A 24,447-nucleotide genomic window follows, 5' to 3' on the forward strand; every position below is an offset into this window, starting at 1 on the left:
TCTTTTTGCAGTGGCAAGGACTTGGAAAATAAGCACTGCACTAGGGAATGGCTCAATATATCATGTTACATGAACATGACAGAATCCTATTGTGCTATAAGAAAAGATGAAAGGAGTAGTTTGGAGAAACCTGATAATCATTTACACATTTATATTGTAAAGATAAACTCTGAAAGAGCTGAGAACTCTGACCAATGCAATGAGCAACCACGATTCCAAAGGACCAGTGAAGAAGTGTGCTTCAGCCGCCTCCTGACAGAGAGGGATGTGTTCAAGATGCATGAGGCGAACCTACGTTTTTGGACTTGGCAAATTGGCTAAATGTGTTTAGCTCAACTTCATTTTAAGTTAATGTGTATCTCTCTACCTGTGTTCTAAATAAGGAGGGGGCAAGTAAAAAGACAATGCTTAATTAAAAAAAAAAAAAGAATAAAGCTCTTCATAATGCAGCTCTTCCCTACTTTTCCAGACTTAAATCAACAGCAGCCTTCTTATCAATCCCTTGAACCTGATGCTTCATTTCTTACTTCCAGAGAGCCTTGGAAGGCTATACCGTTCACCTCTGCTTTAGGTTTCCTGGCTTCCTTCAAGACAATTCAAATCCAGCTCTTTTCTTCCTCTTTACTGTGCTAAACCCCCCAAATCTAAGCCATTAATAATGCCTCCTTTTCCCTCCAAAGCCAGGAACAAGTCTCTGGCATCCTGTTCTATGTGGAAGCAGACAGAAAACAAAAGCGGTGCTGAGGAGAGCAGGACTGGGGCTCAAATGCCAGCTCTGATGGTCTGTGACTTTAGGCAAATACCCTCAGCTCATTTGGCTTTAGTGTCCTCCTCTGTAAATCGAAGGAGAGAGAGGAACAGGGAAAAGGGGGACTTTTTGACCAGACGACTCGCAAGGTCCCTTCCAGACCTAGTTTTATCATCATTCCCCAAATCTGGATTCCAATTCTGCCAGTAGTTTACCAGCTACTGGCCACTTATCGAGGCTGGGGAGATGTGGAAGTGCCAGGGGATCCCTCAAAATCACCAAAAGGGGGTGGCTTTTTCCCCTTGACCCAAGCAGCATTTTCCAAGGCAGACAACAGAAAACTCAGCTCCCCCACTTTATTGGGACTGTGACTTAGATGGGGCAGCCTCCAAGGGCCCCCCGAATGAGGTCAGTGCTACAGCATGTAAATTCACCATGATTGCTCAATAAATACAGATCAATGGAAGGGGTGGGTACAGATTTAAGATTCCATCCACTTGGTTGAGGGGGAAAATGGGATGGGGGTGAGTATATTTTAGAGCTTACCCATAGATGGGGACGACATAAGAATTTCCATTTTACAGGGAGAAGAGTACAGCTCCATATTACATTTGGGAGGGGTTGGGCAAAAGAGCAAGTTCCACTTTACAGATCAGGGATGGATGGAAATTTACAGATAGGGGTATGAGGAGGAACGTTCCATATTAAATACGAGTGAGGCAAGGAGGATAGTTCCATTTTACAGATGGGGAAAATGTTTCTGGTAAGCTTCATTTTATGTGAGGGGAAGGATGCTCCCAGGTGGCACATACACAGGGAGGGAAGAGAGAAAGGATCCTGAGGCTAGAGAATGAGGGAAGTGTACCCCACAGGCACAAGACCCTCAGCCCCGTCCCGCCCACAGCGGAGCCAGTCTTCATCCACAGTGGAGACCACACGCAGTACCTCCCCACGCCGGAAGCTCAGCTGGTCGGGTCCAGCCGCAGTGTGATCACAGAGGGCCCGCACCGCCCTGTGAGGATACACAGAGATAAGGGTGAGCGAGACCACCTGAAGCCTCTATTATCGTTATCCTTTCCCTTTTCCTCCTCACCTCTGCACGGGGAGTTCGCTGGGGGCTGGGACCTCGAGTTCTTCTGGAGGGGAGGCTGGCTCAGGGGGGCCGCCCTTTCTCACCAGGGCCAGCACGCTCACAGCAGGAGGCAGCCAGCTGGATGGTCTCCTGGAGGGGGGCCAGGTTTAAGGGACTGGACTCATCTCCCACACCATGCCCCCTTCTAGGAAAAACTGGGAGTTTGGTGTGAGAGGAGAGGTTGAAGGGCCATCAAAAGGCTGAATGTCACTGCAATAGGATCAGAAAGGTTTCGGGATAACCAGGGCGGTGTTCCTGGACCCCAGGTGACTACAAGGGCTAGGAAGGCCAGGAGACCTCTCACCATGGGACCATATTTGGAAGCACATACAGCACGCTCTGCTTGTTGCCCCTGTCAGCCACATTCTGTTATAACTCATGGCTAAATCCCATCTTAGGGAACAAAATCCAATGTGACATCTTCCTATAAACAACCTTTTTTGACATTGATCCTCTGAACTTTTTTTTTGCCTGAGGTAGTGTTTTTGCGGACCTAATTAATGTCAAACACCCATCTGCACACAAAGATGGTGGAAGAGAAGAGTTATGGGTCTCCAAGTGTTCTTCAAGCGGAATGGTTATAGGTAAAAGGGCACAAGGGGATCGTTAGGAACCTGTGGAGAGCCCCAATTACCTGGACTTTAGTGGACCGCAGTCTGTGTCTGCTGGCCCCGCCGGAACCCCAAACAGTCTCCCCAGCCACATGCGTCTGGCCTGCACCGGCTCGTCTCCGGGTGGCGGACTCTCCTTGGTGCTCTCCATTGGAACACCCTGTTTCCGGGAACCCCAGCGAGGAAGAGGGAAGCCCTCCACCCCACCCGAGGCATAGACCCGGGAAGCCTGGGTCAGCTGTTCCCACCAGCCACTAGTTGGAGAGGGACCTTGGGGGGCTTCACCTGTACCTCCCCGAAGGCTCTGAGCCAGCCGCTCCCCCCAGCCCAACACAGCCTGTACTGTCTGCTGCAGTGCAGGCGGAGGGCCCGGGGGGCTTGGGGGATGGGGAGGTCCCAGGGGCAGGTGATGGTGGTGCTCAAAAAGGAGATCCAGGTGGAAGGTGAGGACAGACAGGGGCTGGAGCAGAAGCAACAGCTCAGTGGAGAGGGAGGGGCAGCCTCCTCGGGCCAGTGAAAAGAAGGCTGTAGGCAGGTACAATAGGGACAGGAGGCCTAGAGATGACAAAGGGGGGAAGCGTTACATGCTAGCCACATACTAACACAGAATCCAGACCCCTGAGTTTGTTTCCACCCCCTCATAGTTACTATCCTCACATAGATTTATTTTTAAAATATACACTGAGCTCTACTGGCCTAATTCAGGGGCTGGGGGAAAAACCAAACTCATAAAGTCCAACTATATGGTCCCCACCCAGCAGTCCACATGCTTTCCCACAACATTCCCAGGAAGTACCCTCCCTCTTTTTAAATAGTTGCTCCCCAAACCATCCCTAGGCCTCTGACCTGTATCTTCTTGGAGGTTGGAAAACCATATCTCCAGTTGTTTTGTGCTATAAGGGGAGAGAGATGAGAAAAGAAGTTAGAGAACTGGGGACCTGAAAAACCTAATAAGCTCACAGAACTACGAGCAAATCTGGAAGGGACGTCAGAGACCACCTAGTTCCACTCTCTCCTTTTACAGATGAGGGAATTCAGGTAAAGATCACATAGGAAATAAGTATGAGATCCAATCTCTAACCCAAGTCCTCTGACCCAAATCCAGGGGATCTTTACCACTTCTGTCTTTTGTGTAAGATACAACAACAAACTGGGAGAAGAGGTGGGAGCTCAGGGATGGGAAAGATCTCCTAGGGTCTGCTTGGGACACTCTATACAAGGTACTCAGGAGAGCCTCACAGCAGCAGGAGTCCCAGGGGACAGGTGTTGGGGTCTCACTTGAGGAGGCCGAGGATGAAGGCATGAAACCGGCTTCGGCTGCTGCTGAGAGGGGTCAGTCGGCTGACCTGATTATACAGGTTTCCCAAGGAGTGGGTACAGGAACCTGGGGACAAGAGCTGACAATATTACTGTGGAGACTGTTAATACAAAACACACTCACTCACACACATTCTCTCTCTCTCTCTCTTTTTCTCCCCCTCCATCTGTCTCTCTGACACTACTTCTACTTCCAGAGCCTCACCTTCCCTCAGGATGCCCTCAGCCCCAGGGCCAGCCTCTGCCCCACCTCACCAGGTTTCACAGATGCTTCCACAACACTCCAAGGATTGCTTCTCCGCTGCCCCGTGATAAGATCCTTTCTAAATGGCTTCAGTCCATCAGCCACCAAGGCATGGAGGGCAGGGCATAACGTGGTCAGCACCAGATGTCCCACGTCAGGGCTCAGGCGGCTGTCCCCCAGCTGGGCCTAGGCAAAGGAACAGACGGCCCATCCAATCACTCCCCTCGGTCCCAGGGTTTCCCAACTCCTGGACCGGCTCCAGGAACCTCGCCCACCCCACTCCTCATCTGTGTCTTAATAGAAAGGCCCTGGGGTCCGGCCTCCCACCAAACACAAGCCCTTCCCGTCTCCGCCAGTCCCACCAACCTTCTGCACCAGGTTCCTGGCTGCCCCAAAATGGGAGATGATTTTGTCCACTGAGGCGCTAACTGCAATCAGGAGGCCTTCAGGAAAAAGAAAATTCGCGCATCCTTCAGATTATAGCGCAAGGATGTGCTTCCCGTGCGGGAAGAGCAGCCCTCCCTCGTGCAGAATGAGTGCCCGCAGAGAAAGGGCGCAGGAAAGGGCTGGCAGAGGGTCCCTTAAAGGGGCCCGGAGACGGAAGTCAAGGTCACTACCTTTCTTCTCCTCTTGCAGCTGGCCAGGTCCCTGCTTGGCTTCTGCCATCCACAGGCACTGGGCCCCAGGTACACCGGCGAAAGACCAGGAACTCCGGACTGGGGGGGAGGGCAGGGCACGCAGAAAAGAGATTTAATTCAAGGAACAGTTATTCAGCATTTGCCGTGTACGTGGCCTTAACTAGACCCTGCTCTGGAGGTAGGTAAAACCAGAAGGACCTGGCTAAGAGAGTCACCTTCACATGAATTAAACTGCCCCCCAGGAAGCGACTCCTAGCGCTCTTCGGGGAAGGGGGGGCGCCACTGCAGGACAGGGGGCCTGAGGGGTGGCCCCAGAGCTCGGGCTCCCAGTAAACCCCACGCGTGATTCCAAGGTCCTTCCTAGTTCCCGGTCTGGCCTCCCACGTCCTTTATTTCCGGAAGTCCAGCGCCAGGATTACCTCCCGTAGGGAGGAGGGAGGAGGGAGGAGGGAGGAGGGAAGAGGGAGGGGCCCGGGGCCTCCGAGGGCCGGGGGAAGGGTGGTTCGCGCCCCGCCCACGCCCCAACCCGGGGCGTGAGAGCACGTGAGGGACCAGAGCCAATAAAAGGACAGACAGACAGACAGAAGCAGGGGTAAGGGAAGACGAGACAAGGGGGGAGGGAAGGGCTGGAAAGGGGAAGACCGAGGACCCAAACCCGCCTTTTCTCCTCGTCTGTCCTCGCTTCCTACAGTACTGGCCCACATTGGGGAGGGGACGGCAGGGAAAAAGGCCACAGGGAGGACAGACGAGTTCTTTGCATAAACCAATGGGCTCGCGTGGGCTCTCCCGGCCCCGTCCTTCCCCCGGCGGCGAGGTGGGGGCGAGGCCAGAACTCCAAGGACCAATGAATTCCTAGGGGGCGGGACTAGAACCCGGTGGGGGGGACACAAAGAGTTTGGAGCGGACCGGGACAAGTAAAGTGTTCTTGGTGATCTCGGGGGAAAGCGCTCTTTCCTGGGCCCGGGGAGGTCCAGAGCCCCAGCCGTAAGCCCAGAGGTTACCGGATAGGGAAGAACCGCACGCAGGGACAAGAGCATCCCAGACCCCGCGAAAGGCGGGACGCGGGGGTGCGGTCCAGGTGCGCGGGGCGTGGCCATGTGGGGGGCACGGTCCATCTTACGTTGCCTGGGTGGCGGTGGCGGGCTCCTGGGTCTGCGCGGGACCTTCGACTGTGGCGGTGGCGGCAGGGGGGCGGCTACCTGGCGGGATGGGGGAGCCGCGGAGGGAAAGGTGCTGCTTCTGGGGAAGAGCGGGGACAGCAGCAGCGCCAGCTCGGGGCTAGCCAGGCAGGGCAAGGCCCCTCGGGCCGGGGGCGAATAAGCCCCCACGGGTGATAGGCGGACAGGCAACAGCTGCTCCTCCGTGGGGCTCGGCCCCCCGAGCAGTCGCAGCCCCGGGCCAGGCCACCCAGCCAGTGGGGCCAAGAGCAGGGAGCCGGCTCCCCCCCCTCCCGCGCCCTCCAAGACGGGACGACCATCGGCCGAGAACCGAAAAACCAAGGGCCGAGGGAGGAGGAGGGAGGAGGAGGAGGGAGGAGGGAGGGGCCCGGGGCCTCCGAGGGCCGGGGGAAGGGTGGTTCCGCGCCCCGCCCACGCCCCAACCCGGGGCGTGAGAGCACGTGAGGGACCAGAGCCAATAAAAGGACAGACAGACAGACAGAAGCAGGGGTAAGGGAAGACGAGACAAGGGGGGAGGGAAGGGCTGGAAAGGGGAAGACCGAGGACCCAAACCCGCCTTTTCTCCTCGTCTGTCCTCGCTTCCTACAGTACTGGCCCACATTGGGGAGGGGACGGCAGGGAAAAAGGCCACAGGGAGGACAGACGAGTTCTTTGCATAAACCAATGGGCTCGCGTGGGCTCTCCCGGCCCCGTCCTTCCCCCGGCGGCGAGGTGGGGGCGAGGCCAGAACTCCAAGGACCAATGAATTCCTAGGGGGCGGGACTAGAACCCGGTGGGGGGGACACAAAGAGTTTGGAGCGGACCGGGACAAGTAAAGTGTTCTTGGTGATCTCGGGGGAAAGCGCTCTTTCCTGGGCCCGGGGAGGTCCAGAGCCCCAGCCGTAAGCCCAGAGGTTACCGGGATAGGGAAGAACCGCACGCAGGGACAAGAGCATCCCAGACCCCGCGAAAGGCGGGACGCGGGGGTGCGGTCCAGGTGCGCGGGGCGTGGCCATGTGGGGGGCACGGTCCATCTTACGTTGCCTGGGTGGCGGTGGCGGGCTCCTGGGTCTGCGCGGGACCTTCGACTGTGGCGGTGGCGGCAGGGGGGCGGCTACCTGGCGGGATGGGGGAGCCGCGGAGGGAAAGGTGCTGCTTCTGGGGAAGAGCGGGGACAGCAGCAGCGCCAGCTCGGGGCTAGCCAGGCAGGGCAAGGCCCCTCGGGCCGGGGGCGAATAAGCCCCCACGGGTGATAGGCGGACAGGCAACAGCTGCTCCTCCGTGGGGCTCGGCCCCCCGAGCAGTCGCAGCCCCGGGCCAGGCCACCCAGCCAGTGGGGCCAAGAGCAGGGAGCCGGCTCCCCCCCCTCCCGCGCCCTCCAAGACGGGACGACCATCGGCCGAGAACCGAAAAACCAAGGGCCGAGGGAGGAGGAGGGGGCCAGCTACAGGCGGTGGGGACAGAGCAGGTGCGGGATGGGGTGAGGGCAGCGGGACGGGCAGCCAGGCGAGGAGGGGCAAGGAGAAAGAGGGGAGCAGAAAATTAGTCCCACTCCCCTTATGACACCACCCCTACTCCCCTTTCCCAGAGCTTTCCCCAGGCCCCGGTAAAGGAGAGGGAGGGGATAGGACAGGACGGGAAAAGTTGGGATGGGAAGGAGACAATGGGGCAGCACATGAAGGAGAGGTTCTAGAAGCTCCGAGAAAGGAAGGGCTCAGGTCAGATCTGCCCCCCCACATTCAGGCCCTTCCCAGCGCCCCACTCACCTCCCCCAAAGCTGGGAACCCCCTTACCCTCTATGTCAGGGGGCTCTCTTGGCTGGGCTGCTTCCTTCCCTACAGGAACATCATCAGCAGTCACTGGGCTGCTAGGCCTGACATCCTCAAGCTTCCCTTCAGCAATGGGCTGCAATCCCAATCGAGTTTTCTTCCTTCGGGGTGGGACTGGTGGGGGTGGAGGTCTCGGTGGGACCAAAGCCCAGCCAGCTGGGGGATCCCTAGGTGGCACTGGGGGAGGTGGGGCCCGGCTTCGGGAGCGAAGCTCCTTGAAGGTGGTGACCTCCCTGGGAGGGGCAGGGGAGCCATGCAGAGCCCCACTGGGGGGCAGTTCTGTGTCTGGGGAGAAGATGATTAACCAGTCACTCCTGTCCTTCTTGGCCTGTGGGGGGAGAAGAAGTCCTGAGCCCCGCTTCCGCTTCTGGGCCAGCTCGTGAAAGGATGTGATTGTCCGATGGGGCACAGGTTCCCCAGTGACGTCACCTTCAATTTTCCCAGCATTGGCTTTCGAGCTAGAGTCGGTATTCTCAGTGCTAGTTTTCCAAGAGGAGTCAGTGTATGCAGGGCCAGTTTTCCAGGTAGAATCCGTATTCTCAGTGAGTTTCTGAGTGGGGTCAGTATTCTCAGTATTAGTTTTCCAGATAGAGTCAGTATTCCCATTGAGTTGCCACCCCAGATCGTTATTTTCAGAGTCAGTTTTCCAGCCAGAGTCGGTGTTAACAGGATCAATTTTACAACTGGAAATGATTTTCCAAGTGGATCCAGTTTTCCCACCAGCATCAGTTTTCCCATTGTCATTTTCCAAGGTCTGTTCAGGGAACTTGGTGGTAGGAGGTTCCTGCTCTCTTCCTTCTCCCTCTTTACCTGCTACTGAGGATTGATGGTTTTGGAAGGTAGGCAAAGCATTGCAGTTGGAGTCTAGGCCGGTGAGAGAAGGGGAGGAGGCTCCAGAGCAAGAGTCTGGAGAGCAGCAGAAGCTGTCTGGGCTACAGTCAGGACCTCCTGTGGTCAGAGGAGAGCCTTCATCCAGAGGAATAATGCTAGGCTGCGGATGGGCTTCCTCCTCTGGAGGAAAGTCTCGAGAATACACAGAGACAGGAGATTCATCAGGAGTGAGGTCTGAACAGGTGCTGAGTGAAGATGAGCAGCCAGGATCTGAGGGAGATACCACCCCCTCTTCTTCCTCCTCTGTTTCCCCTTGACGATTTTCCAGTTCTGGACCATGGTCCCGGCAGCAGCGGCAGGGAACTGCAGGGCTATTGGAGTTGGCATCCACCAAGGTCCCACTACAGGGGACTCCAGTCTCCTTGCCTCCTGTATCTCCAGGAGGGGGTGGAGTGCTCAGGGGCCCTTCCCTGAGCTCTGGACGGCGAGACAGATGCAAGCCTAGGGAGACATGCTGAAGATGGATGTGGTTAAGGTTACAGAGCAAGGCCCGTTGTGGGGAAAGCATGGTGCTAAGGGGAGGTTGGGGAAACCCTTAGCCGAGAAAACAAGGGGCTCCCAGCCTTTCAGATTGACCTGACTGCGGCTCTGGAGACCTGAAAGAGAGTGAAAAGAAAAGAAAGACAGGAATTTCAGTAAAGGAAGAACCAGCATTTTCTTGGGTCGTGGGCATGGGCTGGAAAGACACTGGGGTGAACCTTGGTCGTCTGGAGGTTGAGAAGCGGCTATCCCAGTTGAAGGAGAGATCGTAGACATAAAATTAGCATCGAGTAGCCGTTAATTAGAACTGCAGTGCTTACTGGGTGGAGACTGGTCCCACCGGACATTTACCTTCCCCCTATTTTCTACAACCCCCCCCCCACCCCGTCCTTTTAATTCTTAAGGAGAATGCGGCTGCGCCCTGGATACCCTATCCGCCCGCCCCTCGGCCCTCCCCTCTCCCCCCACCCAGCGCGCCTGCTTTTATCTCCTAATCTCTGGGGAGGGAGGTGTGCGTAGCCTTAGAGAGGATGGGTCTGGGGGTGACAGCCACAGGGCGGTGCCGGGCTCTGCAGCACCCCGGGCCCTAGCCCAAGCCTGGCCTCGCCCCGCCCTCCTCCGAGCCCAAGGCAACGCTAAAGGGGAGGGAGGCAGCCCCGCCCCAGGATGCTTCTGCCGCAAGCAGCACTCAGAGGGTTAACGGAGAAAGAGAAATGGGGATAGCTTGAAGTCCATCCGCACCCTGCCTAACCCTCCTCAATGTCCTTCCAAGGCCGTGCACTGGACTCCCACAGACCCGTTTTGTTTGTTCACTCGCCGCAGCCCCCTCTTCAATCTCCGTTAGTCTCTTCTTCCAGGTTCTTGCATCTCTATCCGTGCTCGTCCCACCTTGGGTTCAGTCCTGCTCGCAGATCGGTGGTTCTGTCCATTCATCCGTACCCACCCTCAAACCAGAGGTCGGCCTGCCGGTCCATCCCCACCTTTACCCCATCTCTTCATTCATTTTTGTTTCCATCCCAGTCAGTGATGTGCCCTCGTCCATACGCCCCTCCTTTCCGCCCCACTTCTCCATCCTTCCCCTGCTCCAGCTCACCGGTCCCCTCCTCACCTGTGTCCTCCAGCAGCCGCCTCCTCCCCCTCCCCACCCGGCTGCCTCCCCGGTTCGGGCTCCGGCCCCCGCCCCGCAGTACCGGGTGGGGAGAGGGCGGAGCCCTAGCATAGTCCTCCCGGCGCCTCTGCGCACCTACGCACAGGGGTGGGCTTTCCCTTAGGCCACGCCCCCGAGGCCAGTGCCGTAGCGGTTCCCCAAACCCTGACCTGCCTAAAAAGCCTCAGACGCTGCCTTCGTATGCTCTTGCTGGGAGATGGATGTCAGGCAATGCTAGTAAGTCGGTCCACCCTCAATTCTAGAGATTTCCTGAGACGTCAGAAATCAGTGATTCAGAGATGAAAAGGAGGAAAGCATCCCCTTGGATACCGAGGTTTTCCCCAACCAGTAGGGCAGGCTTCCCAGACAGCTGAACGGCATTTTCTCTCTTTTCAGGGGGGAAGGGTGGGGCATTTCAACTGCAAGGGATCTACAGTAAGAACATTCCCTTCTTCTGCAAGTTCTACTGTTCATAAGTTGGGAAGGATGAAGGAGAGGGTGGAGAGAATCGGGCCTTGAGAACTTAGGTTACACACCCTGGCTCATTTTGTTTCGGGGCAGATCTCGCTATGTTGGGTAGGAGTGGGGAAGGTTGACAAATAAAGAAACACTGGAGTCAAAAAGCCATTAATTTATTAAGAGTACGTGCTGTCCCAACTCCACACATGGTTCCCTGCCCTCCCAACCCCTCCCAGCCTATGTCCAAATCCTTGGTCATTTCTGCCGTTTGTAGATCTTCTTCGCCATTTCCAAAAAGATAGAGGGGGGAAGAGGGGATGAATGTTTTTCAATGAGCCCCATCAATCTACTGTAACTTTCTTCCTCAAACTTGGTGAAAAAAGCAGGCAATTCAAGTTTCTCATACAGTTCCTTTACTTTGGCAACTTTCTCTGCATCTTTCTGTCCATAACACTCCTGCAGTTGGGGAAAGGGTAAGGGAAGAAGAGTTATAAAGAGAAGTGTGTGGCCCTCCATGGCCCTATCCCTTTGCTGAATTTCTGCCCAGCACCCTCTAATAGTCTACTCATTTCTGCCAGTCCCCTCCTCTCTAGAACAATTCCCAGTACCTACATTTCAAGATCCTCTCCCAAAGATCTTCCCCTGCATCTCTATTACTACATAACACCTTCTCAATTTATGCATTCAACTCAACAAGCATATAGTAAATCCATCTGCTGCTAAGCTCCCATTCCAAGGGCTACACAAAGTTTAGAAAGGACATACTCCCTATTTTCATTCTATTTACTTTGTGGTATGGGATAAGACATCCATAATGTCATGTGTTTCTGACTTTTACAAAGTCATTATTCCATTTAATCACAATCCTACACGTGCAGGACCTCTCAATTCTAGATGTGCTTTCAATATTCAGTGATGAACTTCCAAATCCAGACAGTTTTCTCCTGCCCTTCCATTTGTGGGGGTCTTCTCAGAGTCCCAGATGAGGCTGGATTAGAATGCTTCCCTCCACCCTAGCCCCTACCCCCAGACACCTCCAGCATCTTTCTTTGCTCCGAGGATGCCAACTGAAGGCATGTCACCACCAGCCAGCTGCATTTGTTGTCCTGGATGTCAGTGCCAATCTTGCCAGTCACACTGGGGTCACCAAAAAGGTCAAGGTAATCATCCTGAGTGGGAAGAGGAGGACACAAAATGAAGGGTGCACCCGGGGAAGGCAAGGAGGTCACTATTCTGCATCAGAGCCTGAAGCTTTTTACCTGAATTTGAAAAAATTCCCCCATCTCCAGAAGGATGGTCTTGGCATTGGCGTGTTCTTTCTCCCCATCTATGCCTGCCTGCAAGAGAATAAAAACTGGGCTGAAAAATGCTCATGGTGCAAAAGCTTCTCCTTCTGACTCTGTATCCAGCAATTGTGGGTTCTGGTCTTCATGACAGTTCAGGGATTGTTTACAACTCCTAACCCGCCACCCATTCGATCGAAAATTCCTTAAGGACAATGACTGTTACATTTTTGCTTATCCCTTATCCTTCTTACTCTCCTGCCTTTTGAAGGTATCCTAAGTCACGACCTCTTAAAAATGCAGGCACAATAGCTTACTACCAGATTGTGAGCTCTTTGCTTACCTCTCAGGACCATTTCATTGTAGGATCTCTGATCCCAGCATAGTGTACTGCACCAAGAGGGAGGTTAATAAATGCTTGTTGAACTGTCCTAAAATTTTCCAGTGAAGGAAAGCTGATCCCGTTCTCCCCAGGCCTTTCTTAATGTCAGTAAGGTACAAACTAGTGTCAGTACCAACAATGGCACTCACTGTTACTCACCATGAACATAGCGGCAGCAAATGGTAAATAGAAGGAGTAGAAAGCTGTCTTGTATTTGACAATGGTCTTATATCTAGGCAAGGGAAAGAAGATAGAGGAATCAGGAGAAAGGAACTTTCAGAAGGGCAGAAGTCATCCCCTGGCTGTCCCCAGCCCAACCCCAGTGCTCACTACCCCTCACCTCTGCTCACTGAATCTGGTAAGATCCACTTTGTCCTGAGGGGCTGTGATAAGATCCAGGGTCTGACCAATCTCAGTCTGGTAAGTGGTCTAGAGGGGAGAGACAGAAAGAAATCAAAGCATTCAAAGTGAATGGTGGACTGGAGCCCCATTACAGGCTGCAGGAATTGGGGGGGAAAAGGGGGAAGGGGGTGTGGAGAGAAGGCTGAGAGGTAGTGAGAATGGAGAAGAGGTAAATAGTTCCTCCAGCTGGTACATGAAAGATCCCTGGGCTTCTAATAGCTTGTATCTCTACTGTACTCTACAAAATATGAGAAAGCTTGTGTCCAAAAATTGTCCTTCCTTTCCTATTTTACTGAAAAGAAAAAGTAACTCAGGGACACATACATATCAAGTGCTTAGCATCAGATTCAAACCCTGGTCTCTGGGCTTTAAGTCCAGCGGTCTCTCCATTCTGTTCCGTCATACTGTGTCTGAATGAATCCTATCATCCCAATTACAGGATGGATGGAATGGGATTAATTAGCTCCTCCAAAGAGCCCCATTATCACCAATTCAGGGAACTGAAATAGGGTACTACTTCCTCTCTCTCCTCCACACATCATTCTGTCCTTCTGTGATTTCTTTCCATCTTCAAAGCTAGCCTGGAATTCATTTTTAAAATGACCTGCCCAGAACCAAGCATCTAAGACTTAAAGATGGCCATGCTCATGTCATGGTGGGGATATCAGAATTACATAAAGGGGTTTGAAAGGAGTCTTAGTCCACTCATGATCTGGATGTGGAAGAATCCTTGAAAATCATTTAGTCCAACTTCCTTCATCTTGCACAAGAGAAAACAGAGTCCTAGAAAGAATTCACTAAGGCCAGCCCCAGAATACTCCACTTCTGACTAAAGTCTATGCAGTCTGATCCTCACTGCCTACTTACCTGAAGGAAAAGTTCAATGAGATTCAGGTAATAGGGCTGCCCACGGCAGTAATGCTTCAGCAGGCGGTAGATACAGGCTTCCAACATCATGGCATCATTGATGGCATCCAAGCCGATGCCAGGCTATGTCAAGGGAGAGAGCAAAGAGGTTGGTCTCTGACACAGGAGATCTTGAAGACCTTGGTACCCAAGGCACGAAACCAGAGGTTGCAATTACAGGGTGATGAAAATCATCTTAACCATTTCTCCAGCTATCCATTAGCAAACCTAATCTCTACTCGCCCAGTCCCGACTCCCTGACTCCTGCTGCTTTCTCCCAGGGGCATCTTCAGGACATATTTACCTTCTTATACCAGCATGGCTGTCCCCGGCGGGTAAGGGAAGAATCCATGATGTCATCTGTTACTAAGAAGAAAGCCTGGAGCTAGAGAAGAGAAGCAGAGAATATAAGGCTCCTCCAAACCACCAGCCTTCCCCAATGTGCTATGTCAAGCAGGCCTAAGGTTTCCAGTCTGCACATGGGTCTCAAACAAATTCCTTCCTGTCCATTATAAAATCTCTGGACAACTGTCAGTGTGGTGGGACTGTTATTAAGCAATCTTATACACTATTGCAAGAAGGTTAAATGATCATTTGGCATTTGGGACATCAAATAGAAAACCTGAGATAGGTAACATGTATTTAAGCCTTTTGCCAGTGTTGCAGAATTTTCAACAAAGCGTAAAACTCTAGAACTAATTTTTAAGAAAAATTATCTAATAGAGATATTTACTCTCAGCAAGAGGACTTCTATTGCTAAAATGGAAACACAGCCTTTGTCATTCTGTAGATCAAAAAATGAAAAGTTTTCTAGTTTGGGAATTATTGGAAGAGAAGTTTTTCAGAAGGCTTGTATTCCCCAACTTTCCTCTGTAACAAATTTTAATTATATTTTTCAGCAAGAAAGTTTATACTACCTATGTCTTTCAAAGTACATATTCTATTCATGCAGAAACATCAAATGTATCCCAAATTAAACTTGTAGGCACAAATTTAAATTTTCCAATATACTCATCTATCCAAAAGACATCTCACTGTGGAGTTCAGGATTATTTCTCAATCTTTCCCCCAATTCCTCCCCTGCTTCACTACTACTGAATCTCACCAACTCCACACACCAGCCCACTGCTAGTGCTCTTTGTAGACTGTCAGCATCCTGTTTTTGGGGTTCCACCAGTTCCCGGAAGACCATGAGCACTGACAAGCCTCGGTTGTATTTTCCTCCCAGAGCATTGTACTCTAGGACCTGCAAGGGCAAAAGATTGGGGAAGGCAAACTTAGGAGAAAAGAACATTGAGCATTATGGCCCATCTCTTAGCCTTCCAAAATTTCTACTGTCACTTAACAAGGTTGCAGATGAAGTTCATATCTATCTATTGTGGCTAGTGACTCTGCCAAGCTGGTGCACAGTAAATAAAGCAGTAGACCTGGAGTCAGGAAGAGCCAAGTTCAAATCCAGCCTCAGGCACATGCTAATTGTGGGACCTTGGCCAAGGACCTATTTGCCAGTTTCCTCAACTATAAAATAAGGAATAAAGCACCTACCTTGGGAGAATTAGTTAACTAATAGATAGCTCCCAAGTTAGTTATAAGGATCAAATGAGATACTGGCAATACTTAGCACTGCCTGCCACAGAGTATACAAATGCCAGAGCTATTACTGTCTCCTAACGCTGAAACAGATTTTCCACGGACTTCAAACTCAACACACCCAAAACAGAGCTTATGTTTTCCCCAAAACCTTGCCTCTTCCATCCTCCCTATCACTGTAGAGGGCACTCATAGTCTTTTATTACTGGTTAGTTTCATGACTGGAATAATCTCCTTCCTCACAACCATCAGAATTCCTAGCTTTCCTTCAAAATTCAAGTGTCATTTATTGCAGAAAGTCTTGTCTCCTGAGCTGTTAATAACTTCCCTTCTAAAGTTATCTTCCATTTATTCTGTATGCATCATATTTGTGTGTATGTATATACACATAGCTTCTCCATTACAATATATGCTCCTTGAGAACAGGTACTGGTTGTTTTTTTTTTCTTTTCCCCTTTATATCCTCAGTGTTTAGCATGGTACCTAGAACCTAGAATTGCTTAATGATGCTTGCTTCTCAGTTCTGGGACATAACAGGGAAGGGGAAAGGGAGAGATGATCCATTCTTTATTCCCTAAATTTCTTCATAAAATTGTATCTGGGAGAAATCTTCTTATTGTTACATTTGAAAATTAAGGTAAACAGGCACAAAGCTCTGAGCACATTAATTTATTAATAAAGTGTGAGGTTTTTTTTATTTATTTTTATTATAGCCTTTTATTTATAAATTATATGCATGGGTAATTTTACAGCACTGACAATTGCCAAACCTTTTGTTCCAATTTTTTCCCTCCCATTCCCTCCCCTAGATGGCAGATTGACCAATACATGTTAAATATATTAAAATATAAATTAAAAACAATATAAGTATACATGTCTTAACAGTTATTTTGCTGTACAAAAAGAATCGGACTTTGAAATAGTGTACTATTAGCCTGTGAAGGAAATCAAAAATGCAGGCGGACAAAAATATAGGGATTGGGAGTTCTATGTAATGGTTCATAGTCATCTCCCAGAGTTTAAAGTGCGAGTTTTTCAATAAATAGGTTCCTAGTTTCCTCAGCAAAGCTAAGACCCAGTTATGGAATTTAAAACATGTTTTAGGGAAGCACAGAACAAAGAACATAGTTGGATACATGGGAAAGACGTGACTGGTTATAGGGTAGACAGCATCATGAGCAAAGAGATAACATGATTATTTCCATCAAGGCAAGTGGGCTAATACTTACATGGGACTAGTGACAACTTCCCTTGGTCATAAAGGAATGTTGACTGATTTATGGAATTCATATGCATATTGTAAACCTTGTTAGTGAACCTGAGTTAGCAGATCTGGTGCCTAAAAAGGTTTGTCAAGAATGTAACTTTCTTTAATGGTACAAGGACAGTTCAGGGATACTATCTCTTAAGAGTTAATTTCAGGATTTAAAGATAACACCAAGTTTCTTGATATTTACCTAAGAACTCCTAATAAAGAAGGTGACTTAATTACAGAGACTTATAGTCAAACTAGGTAGTGCAGTGAACAAAATGCAGTGCATCTGGCCTCAGGTACTTATTGGCTATTGTGACCCTGGGCAATTTAACCCTATATTCTCATCAGTAAAATGAGCTAGAGAAGGAAAAAGCAAACTACTTCAATATCTTTGCCAAGAAAACCCCAAATTGGGTCATGAAGAATCAGACACGACTGAACAAAAAAACTGGTCAGATTGACCTTTAACTCAGAAAGGAAAATTTAATTCCTGAATTTAACTAAAGGGCATAGTAATGGGATTTAGCAAGATATAGAATCAATTACATTATGAAATCAATTCGATTACTAAGTAGAATTGATTTGAATTTCTCACCATGGACAGCTGCCCAGACACTAAGAACTTTAACCTTGGAGCTATCCTAAACTCTTTTCCCTACATCCTGTTACATATGCTCAGTAGTCAAATTCTGTCATATTTGAGTCATTATGATCCTTTGACCTAATTTCTTCAATAGACTTTTAATTTGTTTCTTTTACCCTACTTTCTCCCCTTTCCAATTCATCCTTTATACAGTTATCAACATAATCTTCCTTAAGCAGAAGTCTTACCATGCTATTCTCCTGTTCAAAAAGAAAAACATGCTTCACTCGTGTCCTATTGTGTCTACAGTGAAATACAAATTCCTCAGCCTGGCATTTAAAACCACCTACAATCTAGCCTTAGATTCCTTCAGACACTATATGTGCTGGACAATCAGATCTCTCATCTCTTAGGTCTGTGAATATCCCTAGTAATTCCCCAAGATTACTCATGTCTGACTTTAAGACTCAACTCAAGTATCATCTCCACCCTGAAACCTTTCCTGAGCTCTCTAATCAAACTGCTTTGCATATATGCTATTTCTCCAATACAGTGAAAATTTCTTGAGGGCTCAGATTTGGGATTGGAATTTTGGGGGTGCTTTTCTGTATAAATTTGCATTATCTAAATATGAGTTAACACTGCCCAAGGCATTTTCTTCCTCCAAATTTCCATTCCCAACAAGAAGGAAGGGCTATGGACACAAGAAATTTTAATGAAGAGTAAATTACATCCCTTCCTCCCCAGCTTCTCTTCCAAATTCCCTGAGATTCCTTTCAGATTCTACCATCATGCCCAATGTCTCACCTCCTTGAGCCTGGTTATGGCATCTCCCACCTCAGGATGCCCCATGCCATCTTCTGTCAGGATCTTTACAATCTGGGAGAAATGCTGGACAAAGTCTTGCTTCTCCTGGGCAAAAACTGATTTATGATCTCCATTCATTCTGTGGGGGAGAGGGATCGGGGTTGGGGAAATAAAGAGTTATAAACCTAAATGATAATTCATTAGACCCACCCCCACCCTTGTCCCCTAAGTTCAAAATAGCCCCACACATACACTTACCGAGGTTCCTCTCTCCAAGATTGGCACCAGTGGCGAGCACTGTGCTGAGCCCCCAGGGCTGGACCCCCATTTGCCTGAGAGGGTTGCCATGGGGGACCCAGTTGCCTCTCCCAAGGCAGCCAGCGGGGGGCTGGCAGCAGGAGGGCCCCTGCCGATCTCAGCCAGCGGGCTGGGGGCATCGAAGGGGTAGCAGGGGAAGGGGGGGCACCAGGTATTCCCTGCAGAGGGGCAAGGACTGGAGGCAGATGCACAGTGGTAACTACCCCAGCCCATTTCCCACCCTGCTTTCTTCACTAATTTGTACAATTAGGCAGACAATATTGCTTTGTCCCCTAGGAAAAGGGTATAGACAGAGGAGGCAGGAAAGCACACAGGTAATATTTAGAAAGAAAAACAATCTATCCTTGAGATGTTACTTAGAGACTAGCTGGAAAAATGATTGATGACTATAAAAAATGAAAGACCAAGTCACTGTTGTAGCGGATCCATAAGTTGTAAATGTGTGTGGTAAAGGGGAGTGTGTGGTACAAAACAGAATCTTAAGTTCTCAAAACTGGAAAATCTCATCTAATCTCATGCCTATGGATGCAAGTAAAGCCTAGAAAGGGCAATGGTTGGAGCCCATGTCAGAGCTAAAACTACAATCAAGCCTCTGACCAGTGGTCTTTTCGTGGCAAAAAATAGATGATCTACATTGGGAAAGGTTTGCCAGGACAACTTTTCTGGAAAAGTGGACTTTGTCTGAAAAGTGGAGAAAGGTAGGGGATGGATGGTGGAAAGTCAATGGTGTGGTATTGGTGAAAGATATTGTGCCCTAAGCAAGGGATAGAGTCAAAAGGATTGTAAATGTAGGCGAGGATGAAATATGTGGAAGCACCTGTGGAGCAGGAAAAGTAGAGAAAGACTTGGAACGGAGATGGCTCTACAAGATGCACTGGTGCAAGGAGGGATACCTCAAGGGACCTAGAAAGGACCTGCAAGGACTCTGAGTCCTAAGGATGGCAGAGGACTCGCTCTCTAGAGGATGCCAGCAGCAATGGGAGGCTCTTTGCAGGCAAGGTGGTGGTCAGTGGGGAAAGTGCAGGTGGCTCTAGGGGACAGCACCTGGCCCAAGGGACACAGTGATGGCCCTCCAGGGAGTGCAGAACAAAGCCCGCTGGCAGTGGCTCTGGGGCAGAGCCGAGGTTTCTAGAAGCAGGAGGGCACAAGCCCTGGCAGACAAGGGTTTTCGGAGACAAATGAAGATAAAGGTGGACACCACAAGATAAGTGACACAGTTGGGCACCGCCGGGGCACACATAACACAAATGAAAGAGTAGTCCCAGCTTTACTTCGGGTATCACAGGTGAGGGGAATGTCCCACCTTTACAGGTAGGCACACACGTTACAGGTGGGAGGGTCACACCGCTTTACAGGTGGGCACACACGTTACAGAAGGACACCGCGGGAGGCAAGCGCAGGCCCTTTAAACGGGCGCTGCCCGGGACAAGTCTGTCCGTGCAGGCGGCCCCCGAGAGTGCACGCCCGGACCCCAGAAGGGGTGGGCACCCTCGGACTTGCTCTAACAAAGATTGCCGCGGAAGCTGAGGATCCCGGCTGCCACTAGCCGGGTGGGCGCGCGGTCCCTAGATATGGAGCCACCGCCGCCGCCCTCTCCAGACCCCACAGTCCCGGCTTCACTCACCTGGTAACGGGATGCAGCCACAGCCTTCTCTCAGGGGTTGGGGGGAGGGAGGAGGAGCGCAGCTTCTAAAAAGCGAGTTCGAAGCCACGCACAGCATCCTGGGGCAAGTAGTTTCCGCTCCCTTCAACTCCACACCGCGGACGCAACTGTGGACCACACCTCCCAGAGTTCCAGAGGCTCGTGGGGGCGGGGCCTCAGGACCACTCCATTTGGGTCAGAGCCCGGCGTCTGCAGGATCTTTCCTTTGATTGGCTGCTCCATCTCGTATGAGGATGGGGCCCTAGGACAGATAGCCAATAAGTGCAGCGCACTTCGGCAAGCCTGCAAGCTAGGGGCTGGCCTTAGACAGGTGGTTGGACTAAGGCTGGGGGGAAGTATTCAGTGGTAACTTTAGTCATCTTAGGTCCGCCTATTTGGCAAGTCCGTTCTTGACCTTCTATAAATACTTTGATCAGTTGGGCTGAAAGTGTCCCACTTCGAATCGGCCCGAAAGATATTAGAGCATGTATGATCTTTCGACCTCATTTCACAGATGCAGAATTGGAGGCTGAAAAAGGGGGCCGAGAGGGCGCGTGGTCTGGAAGATTGTGGGCTGCCTGAGCCCCAGCCCAATTCTGTGACTCAGTTTCCCCATTAAACCCAGTCATCATTCCCCCCCAAACACGTTTTGATATACGCGTGTGCACCTTCCACCTTCTCCCTGACTCCTACCATCAACCTGCCACCCCACTCCCAATTCTTGGAAGTCTTACAAAATCCTACTTATCGGGTCTCAGGCATTTCTTGAGCTTTAAAGAGTTCCATCTATGATTGCCCCATTTCATTCCCTTTTCCATCCCTTAGCATCCCTTTGGATGAAGTCCAGAGTTGGGAAGGACCTCAGCCCAATCTCTAAATGGCAGAATCTGGGCTAAATCCCTAAGAGAGTCATCCAGTTGTGAAAGAGAACCACTATCTTGCTTCTGAACTGCTCTACTCACAAAGGAATCTTTTTAGTAAATCAAGATGGAATCTGATTGTACTTTCATTGATCTTAGTTATGTTCCCTGGGCCTTAGCAGAATACATTTTATCCTCTTTCCAGTTGATAATCCTTTAATATTTAAGTCAGCTGACAGGTTCTTTTTAAAATCTCTAGGCTAAAAATTACCATTTTGCAGAAACTAGATGTTGGGAAAAATCTCAGACGCTCTATCCCAGACCTAAACAAGATTAACTATATCTGATGAGGTGTAAATGACTAGGTGCGACAATAGAGGGAAAGACATCCAGTGGCAGGCTTTGAGAATTCACAAACCTCAATGAATACAGGCACGAGATTTGTGGCAGAGAATGGGATTTAATTACACTAAGAAGCCAGCTTGCTAGGAAGACAGACTTCTTAGTGGGCAAAGAATACAGCAAAGGTGGGTTACACTGAGAAGAAAATATCTTCAACAGTGGGCAAGGTCCTTTTAGGGCGTCTGGACATACAACTCTACATATATTGGGGCTGCTTTGATCTTTAGTCCCAAACCGGGGACCTAATCTCTGGATGAATCTGAGAGACTGATTTTTCAATTCAATTCAATTCAATTCAAAATTGAATTATAGGCATTTCTTTCATGGACATGAGGGTGTGCCCCTCCTAGGGGAGAATTTGAGACCCTGAATCACCTTTCCCCCACAGATTAAAGGGGACACAATTTCAGGGCCTCCAAAGGTTAAAGGGGACATAATTTACATCATATCTAAGGGATAGTTATCCTGAAGACCTTCGGTGAGAAAGAATTACCAACAATGAAGGCAGCCCATTTCACTTTTGGATAACTCTATTTATGAAGAAAAGTAGCAATATACTTAGCCTAAGTCTGTCTTATATCTTCCCTCTATTGCTCCTAGTTTTTTCCCCTATTGAAAAGAAGTGGTGTAACATTTCTGATGTATCAGCCCTTATATCAATCAATAAACATTTATTAAGCACCTGCTTTACACTAAGCTCTGTGCTAAACCCTGTAGAGATACAAAGAAAAAAGATAATCTCTCCTCTCAAGAAACTTATAGTGTAAGAAACTTTACAGTGTAAAGAAGAAAACATTAACAATTAAGTATTATTTTTAGACGCATACATAACCTCACCTCCCTACTCCACCTCATCCATTACAGGCACACACACACATATAAATGTATGTGTGTAGGTATATATGTTCTTCAAAATAAACATTAATTTCTTTGGACAATCTTCAGAGAGCATAATTTTTTTTTTTTTTTTTTTTACTATTCTTACTGACTTCATCTGTGTTTTCTAAAATCCTTCCTTGGTGACAATCTAGAAATTCTATTCTGAGTCTGATTCTCATAGGAGCTAAGTGCAGAGTGAAAACGATGAGAACATTAGGGGGAAATTACCATTCCCTAACCCTTATTATTAAAAAGCAAATGTCAAAGGTTTATAAGGAAGGATGGGTAGTTTCTCGAGAACCGATATTCTAAAGGAGAAATCTCTTCAGAAAGGATGGGAAGTTCTCAAGAATGAAATTCTAAAGACACAAAAACATTTCAATGAGGAGGAAAAGTCAAATCAACAAGCATGCTAAGTTCTAATGATACTGAAAAAAGCAAGAATAGTTCTTGCCCTCAAGAACCTAAGTAGAGACAATATACAAATATTCTGTACATGCAAGATGTACACAGGGTAGATAAGTAGTGATCTCAGAAGGCATTTGTCAGGGTGGCTGTGGGACCAACAAAGGCCTTTTTCAGAAGGTGGGAACGAAATTAAATTTGGAGGAGAGAAAAAAATAACATCCCAGGCATATAGAACAGCCAATGAAAAAGGACAAAGTAGCAACATGGAGTATCACATGTAAGAAACCCCAAACTCATTGTTGATGAACAGCAGAGCAGCACTTGGAGAATAGTAAAGTGTAAGAAGACTGGAAAGATAGGAAGGAGCCAAGATTGTGAAAGGTTTTAAAAGTCAAACATTTTATATTTGATCCAGGAGGTGATAAGGGACTGAGGGCTTCTTTGAGTAGAGGATTGACATGATCATATCTGAACTTTAGGAAGATCCTTTTGCCAGCTAGATTGGCATGGGGGAAAAAAGCAGTAAATGTCCAAAGAGACCCCTTAAAAGCTCATTGAACTTACCAATTTAGATTTTTAAAGCTACACAACAAGTGTCAAGATATTAGGAGACACCCTGTTTTCCAGAGCTAAAGTGCAGCAAGCAAGCAATGCTCTGAGCTTGGCATAACAACAATCCTTTGCACTCATTTTATGGATGATCTTACTCTCTGGCAAAATCCCACATAATTATTGTATGGCTTTGACTAGTATCAGCTGTTCTCCCTGAGCTCAGACAAGCTAGGACAAGTACCCATGTTCTGGTTACAAAACCCTACCATGAATCAAACTTGTCTCATTGCTGCTATTACACTTCATTGTCAGCATTACAGCTCACTGCAAGCCATTGATATAAGTATTAAAATCTCCCCTCTCTGCCTCAGATCTTCCCATTGGGATGGAGACCCTGGCACAAGTGTCTAATCTCCCTCTTTGCTTACAAGTCTTCCGTCAAATTGAAATTAAATGTTTGATTCCTGACTCTCCTGTCTCCTGCTCTGTTCCACTCCAGCTATCCTCAGGTTACAGACTAGTTCAGTTCCACTGACACAAGTAACTCAGACACAGTGATCTGTGTCTGAGTGTCAGTTCAGAACATGTAGGAAGTTGTGCAGTAAGGTCATGATGAAATCTTGTGTGTGGATACCACGCAACCTTTCTTCCTCTTTTTGCTGGGTCACGGAATTATTTCTACTGAGCAGAATGGTATTTTTTGGGAGAGTGGAGGTTCCAATGACTGTGGGTCAAAGATAGGAAACTAAATTTGTTGGGGTGCAGAGGATCCCAAAAATATATTGGAGTTTGGGGCCAGTGTTGTGGGTATATAAAAAACAATTGGAAACTTAGATAATTTCTAAGTCAAGAAGCAAAATTTTATTATAATTCCATTACCAATTAAAGTGGATAAAATTCCAAGAGAGAAAGGTAGCAAAGAGCATGGAACAAACAGGTAAATTTATAAGGGTTAGGGAGTATAGAACAAAGAACAGAGCAGAGTAAATGACATCATGGGATTGGGGTTCACATGCTAATCGAAGTTTGGTAATGGGGGCTAACAATGATCCCCTTTTTTCTTTCAGGAAATCTGTGTAAGTCCAGATTGTAAGATAGCAACTCAGCCTTTTGGATGAAAATCCAGACACCCTTGAAGGATAGTTTAGTGGAATAAAGATATCAGACCCAACTTCCTCTCTTTCACACACATTCTCCAAGGCTAGGTCACATCACTCCCAATAACCATATTTCTAAGGTGAATACTTCATCCTCAAGGCCTGGTGACAGGAGTTTCTTGAAAAGTATTGGGGTCAAAGGACTATAAAACTGTACATACCCTTTGATCTAGCAGTGTCACTACTAGATCTGTATTCCAAAGAAATCATAAAAGAGGGAAAATAACCCATATACGCAAAAAATGTTTATAGCAGCTCTTTTTATAGTGACAAGGAACTAGAAACTGAGTGGATGCTCATCATTTGGGGAATGGCTGAGCAAGTTGCGACTGTAATAAATGTACTGGAATATTATTGTTCTATAAAAA

General features: G+C 48.8%; 2 protein-coding genes across 6 annotated transcripts; both read right to left on the reverse strand.

The window, feature by feature from the left end:
• Positions 1-1,089: 1,089 nt before the first annotated feature.
• Positions 1,090-10,289, reverse strand: RUSC1 (RUN and SH3 domain containing 1). Of its 4 annotated transcripts, XM_051993860.1 has the most exons (11): positions 10,156-10,289; positions 7,641-9,163; positions 6,887-7,291; positions 4,670-4,768; positions 4,419-4,495; positions 4,064-4,238; positions 3,770-3,875; positions 3,338-3,384; positions 2,515-3,046; positions 1,842-1,970; positions 1,090-1,760 (listed from the first exon to the last, which is right to left on the reverse strand). In XM_051993860.1, the coding sequence occupies exons 2-11, from the start codon at positions 9,073-9,075 to the stop codon at positions 1,592-1,594; spliced, it is 3,174 nt and encodes a 1,057-aa protein (XP_051849820.1). In that variant the 5' UTR covers positions 9,076-9,163; positions 10,156-10,289; the 3' UTR covers positions 1,090-1,591. The 4 variants fall into 4 exon arrangements, with proteins under 4 accessions (XP_051849820.1, XP_051849821.1, XP_051849822.1 ...); XM_051993861.1 differs by lacking the exon at positions 6,887-7,291 and having other exon boundaries at positions 7,614-9,163; positions 10,156-10,287; XM_051993862.1 differs by lacking the exon at positions 6,887-7,291 and having other exon boundaries at positions 10,156-10,286.
• A 521-nt stretch (positions 10,290-10,810) lies between these two features.
• FDPS (farnesyl diphosphate synthase) lies at positions 10,811-19,902 on the reverse strand. 2 transcript variants are annotated; one of them, XM_051993866.1, is made up of 10 exons: positions 19,804-19,902; positions 17,862-18,000; positions 14,732-14,872; positions 13,931-14,011; positions 13,588-13,710; positions 12,659-12,747; positions 12,478-12,550; positions 11,913-11,990; positions 11,688-11,822; positions 10,811-11,109 (listed from the first exon to the last, which is right to left on the reverse strand). In XM_051993866.1, the coding sequence occupies exons 2-10, from the start codon at positions 17,997-17,999 to the stop codon at positions 10,909-10,911; spliced, it is 1,059 nt and encodes a 352-aa protein (XP_051849826.1). In that variant the 5' UTR covers position 18,000; positions 19,804-19,902; the 3' UTR covers positions 10,811-10,908. The 2 variants fall into 2 exon arrangements, with proteins under 2 accessions (XP_051849826.1, XP_051849825.1); XM_051993865.1 differs by lacking the exon at positions 19,804-19,902 and adding an exon at positions 18,120-19,742.
• Between the last annotated feature and the right edge of the window lie 4,545 nt (positions 19,903-24,447).

This window comes from Antechinus flavipes, chromosome 4 (assembly GCF_016432865.1).
Source record: "Antechinus flavipes isolate AdamAnt ecotype Samford, QLD, Australia chromosome 4, AdamAnt_v2, whole genome shotgun sequence".
NCBI classification, from domain to species: domain Eukaryota; kingdom Metazoa; phylum Chordata; class Mammalia; order Dasyuromorphia; family Dasyuridae; genus Antechinus; species Antechinus flavipes.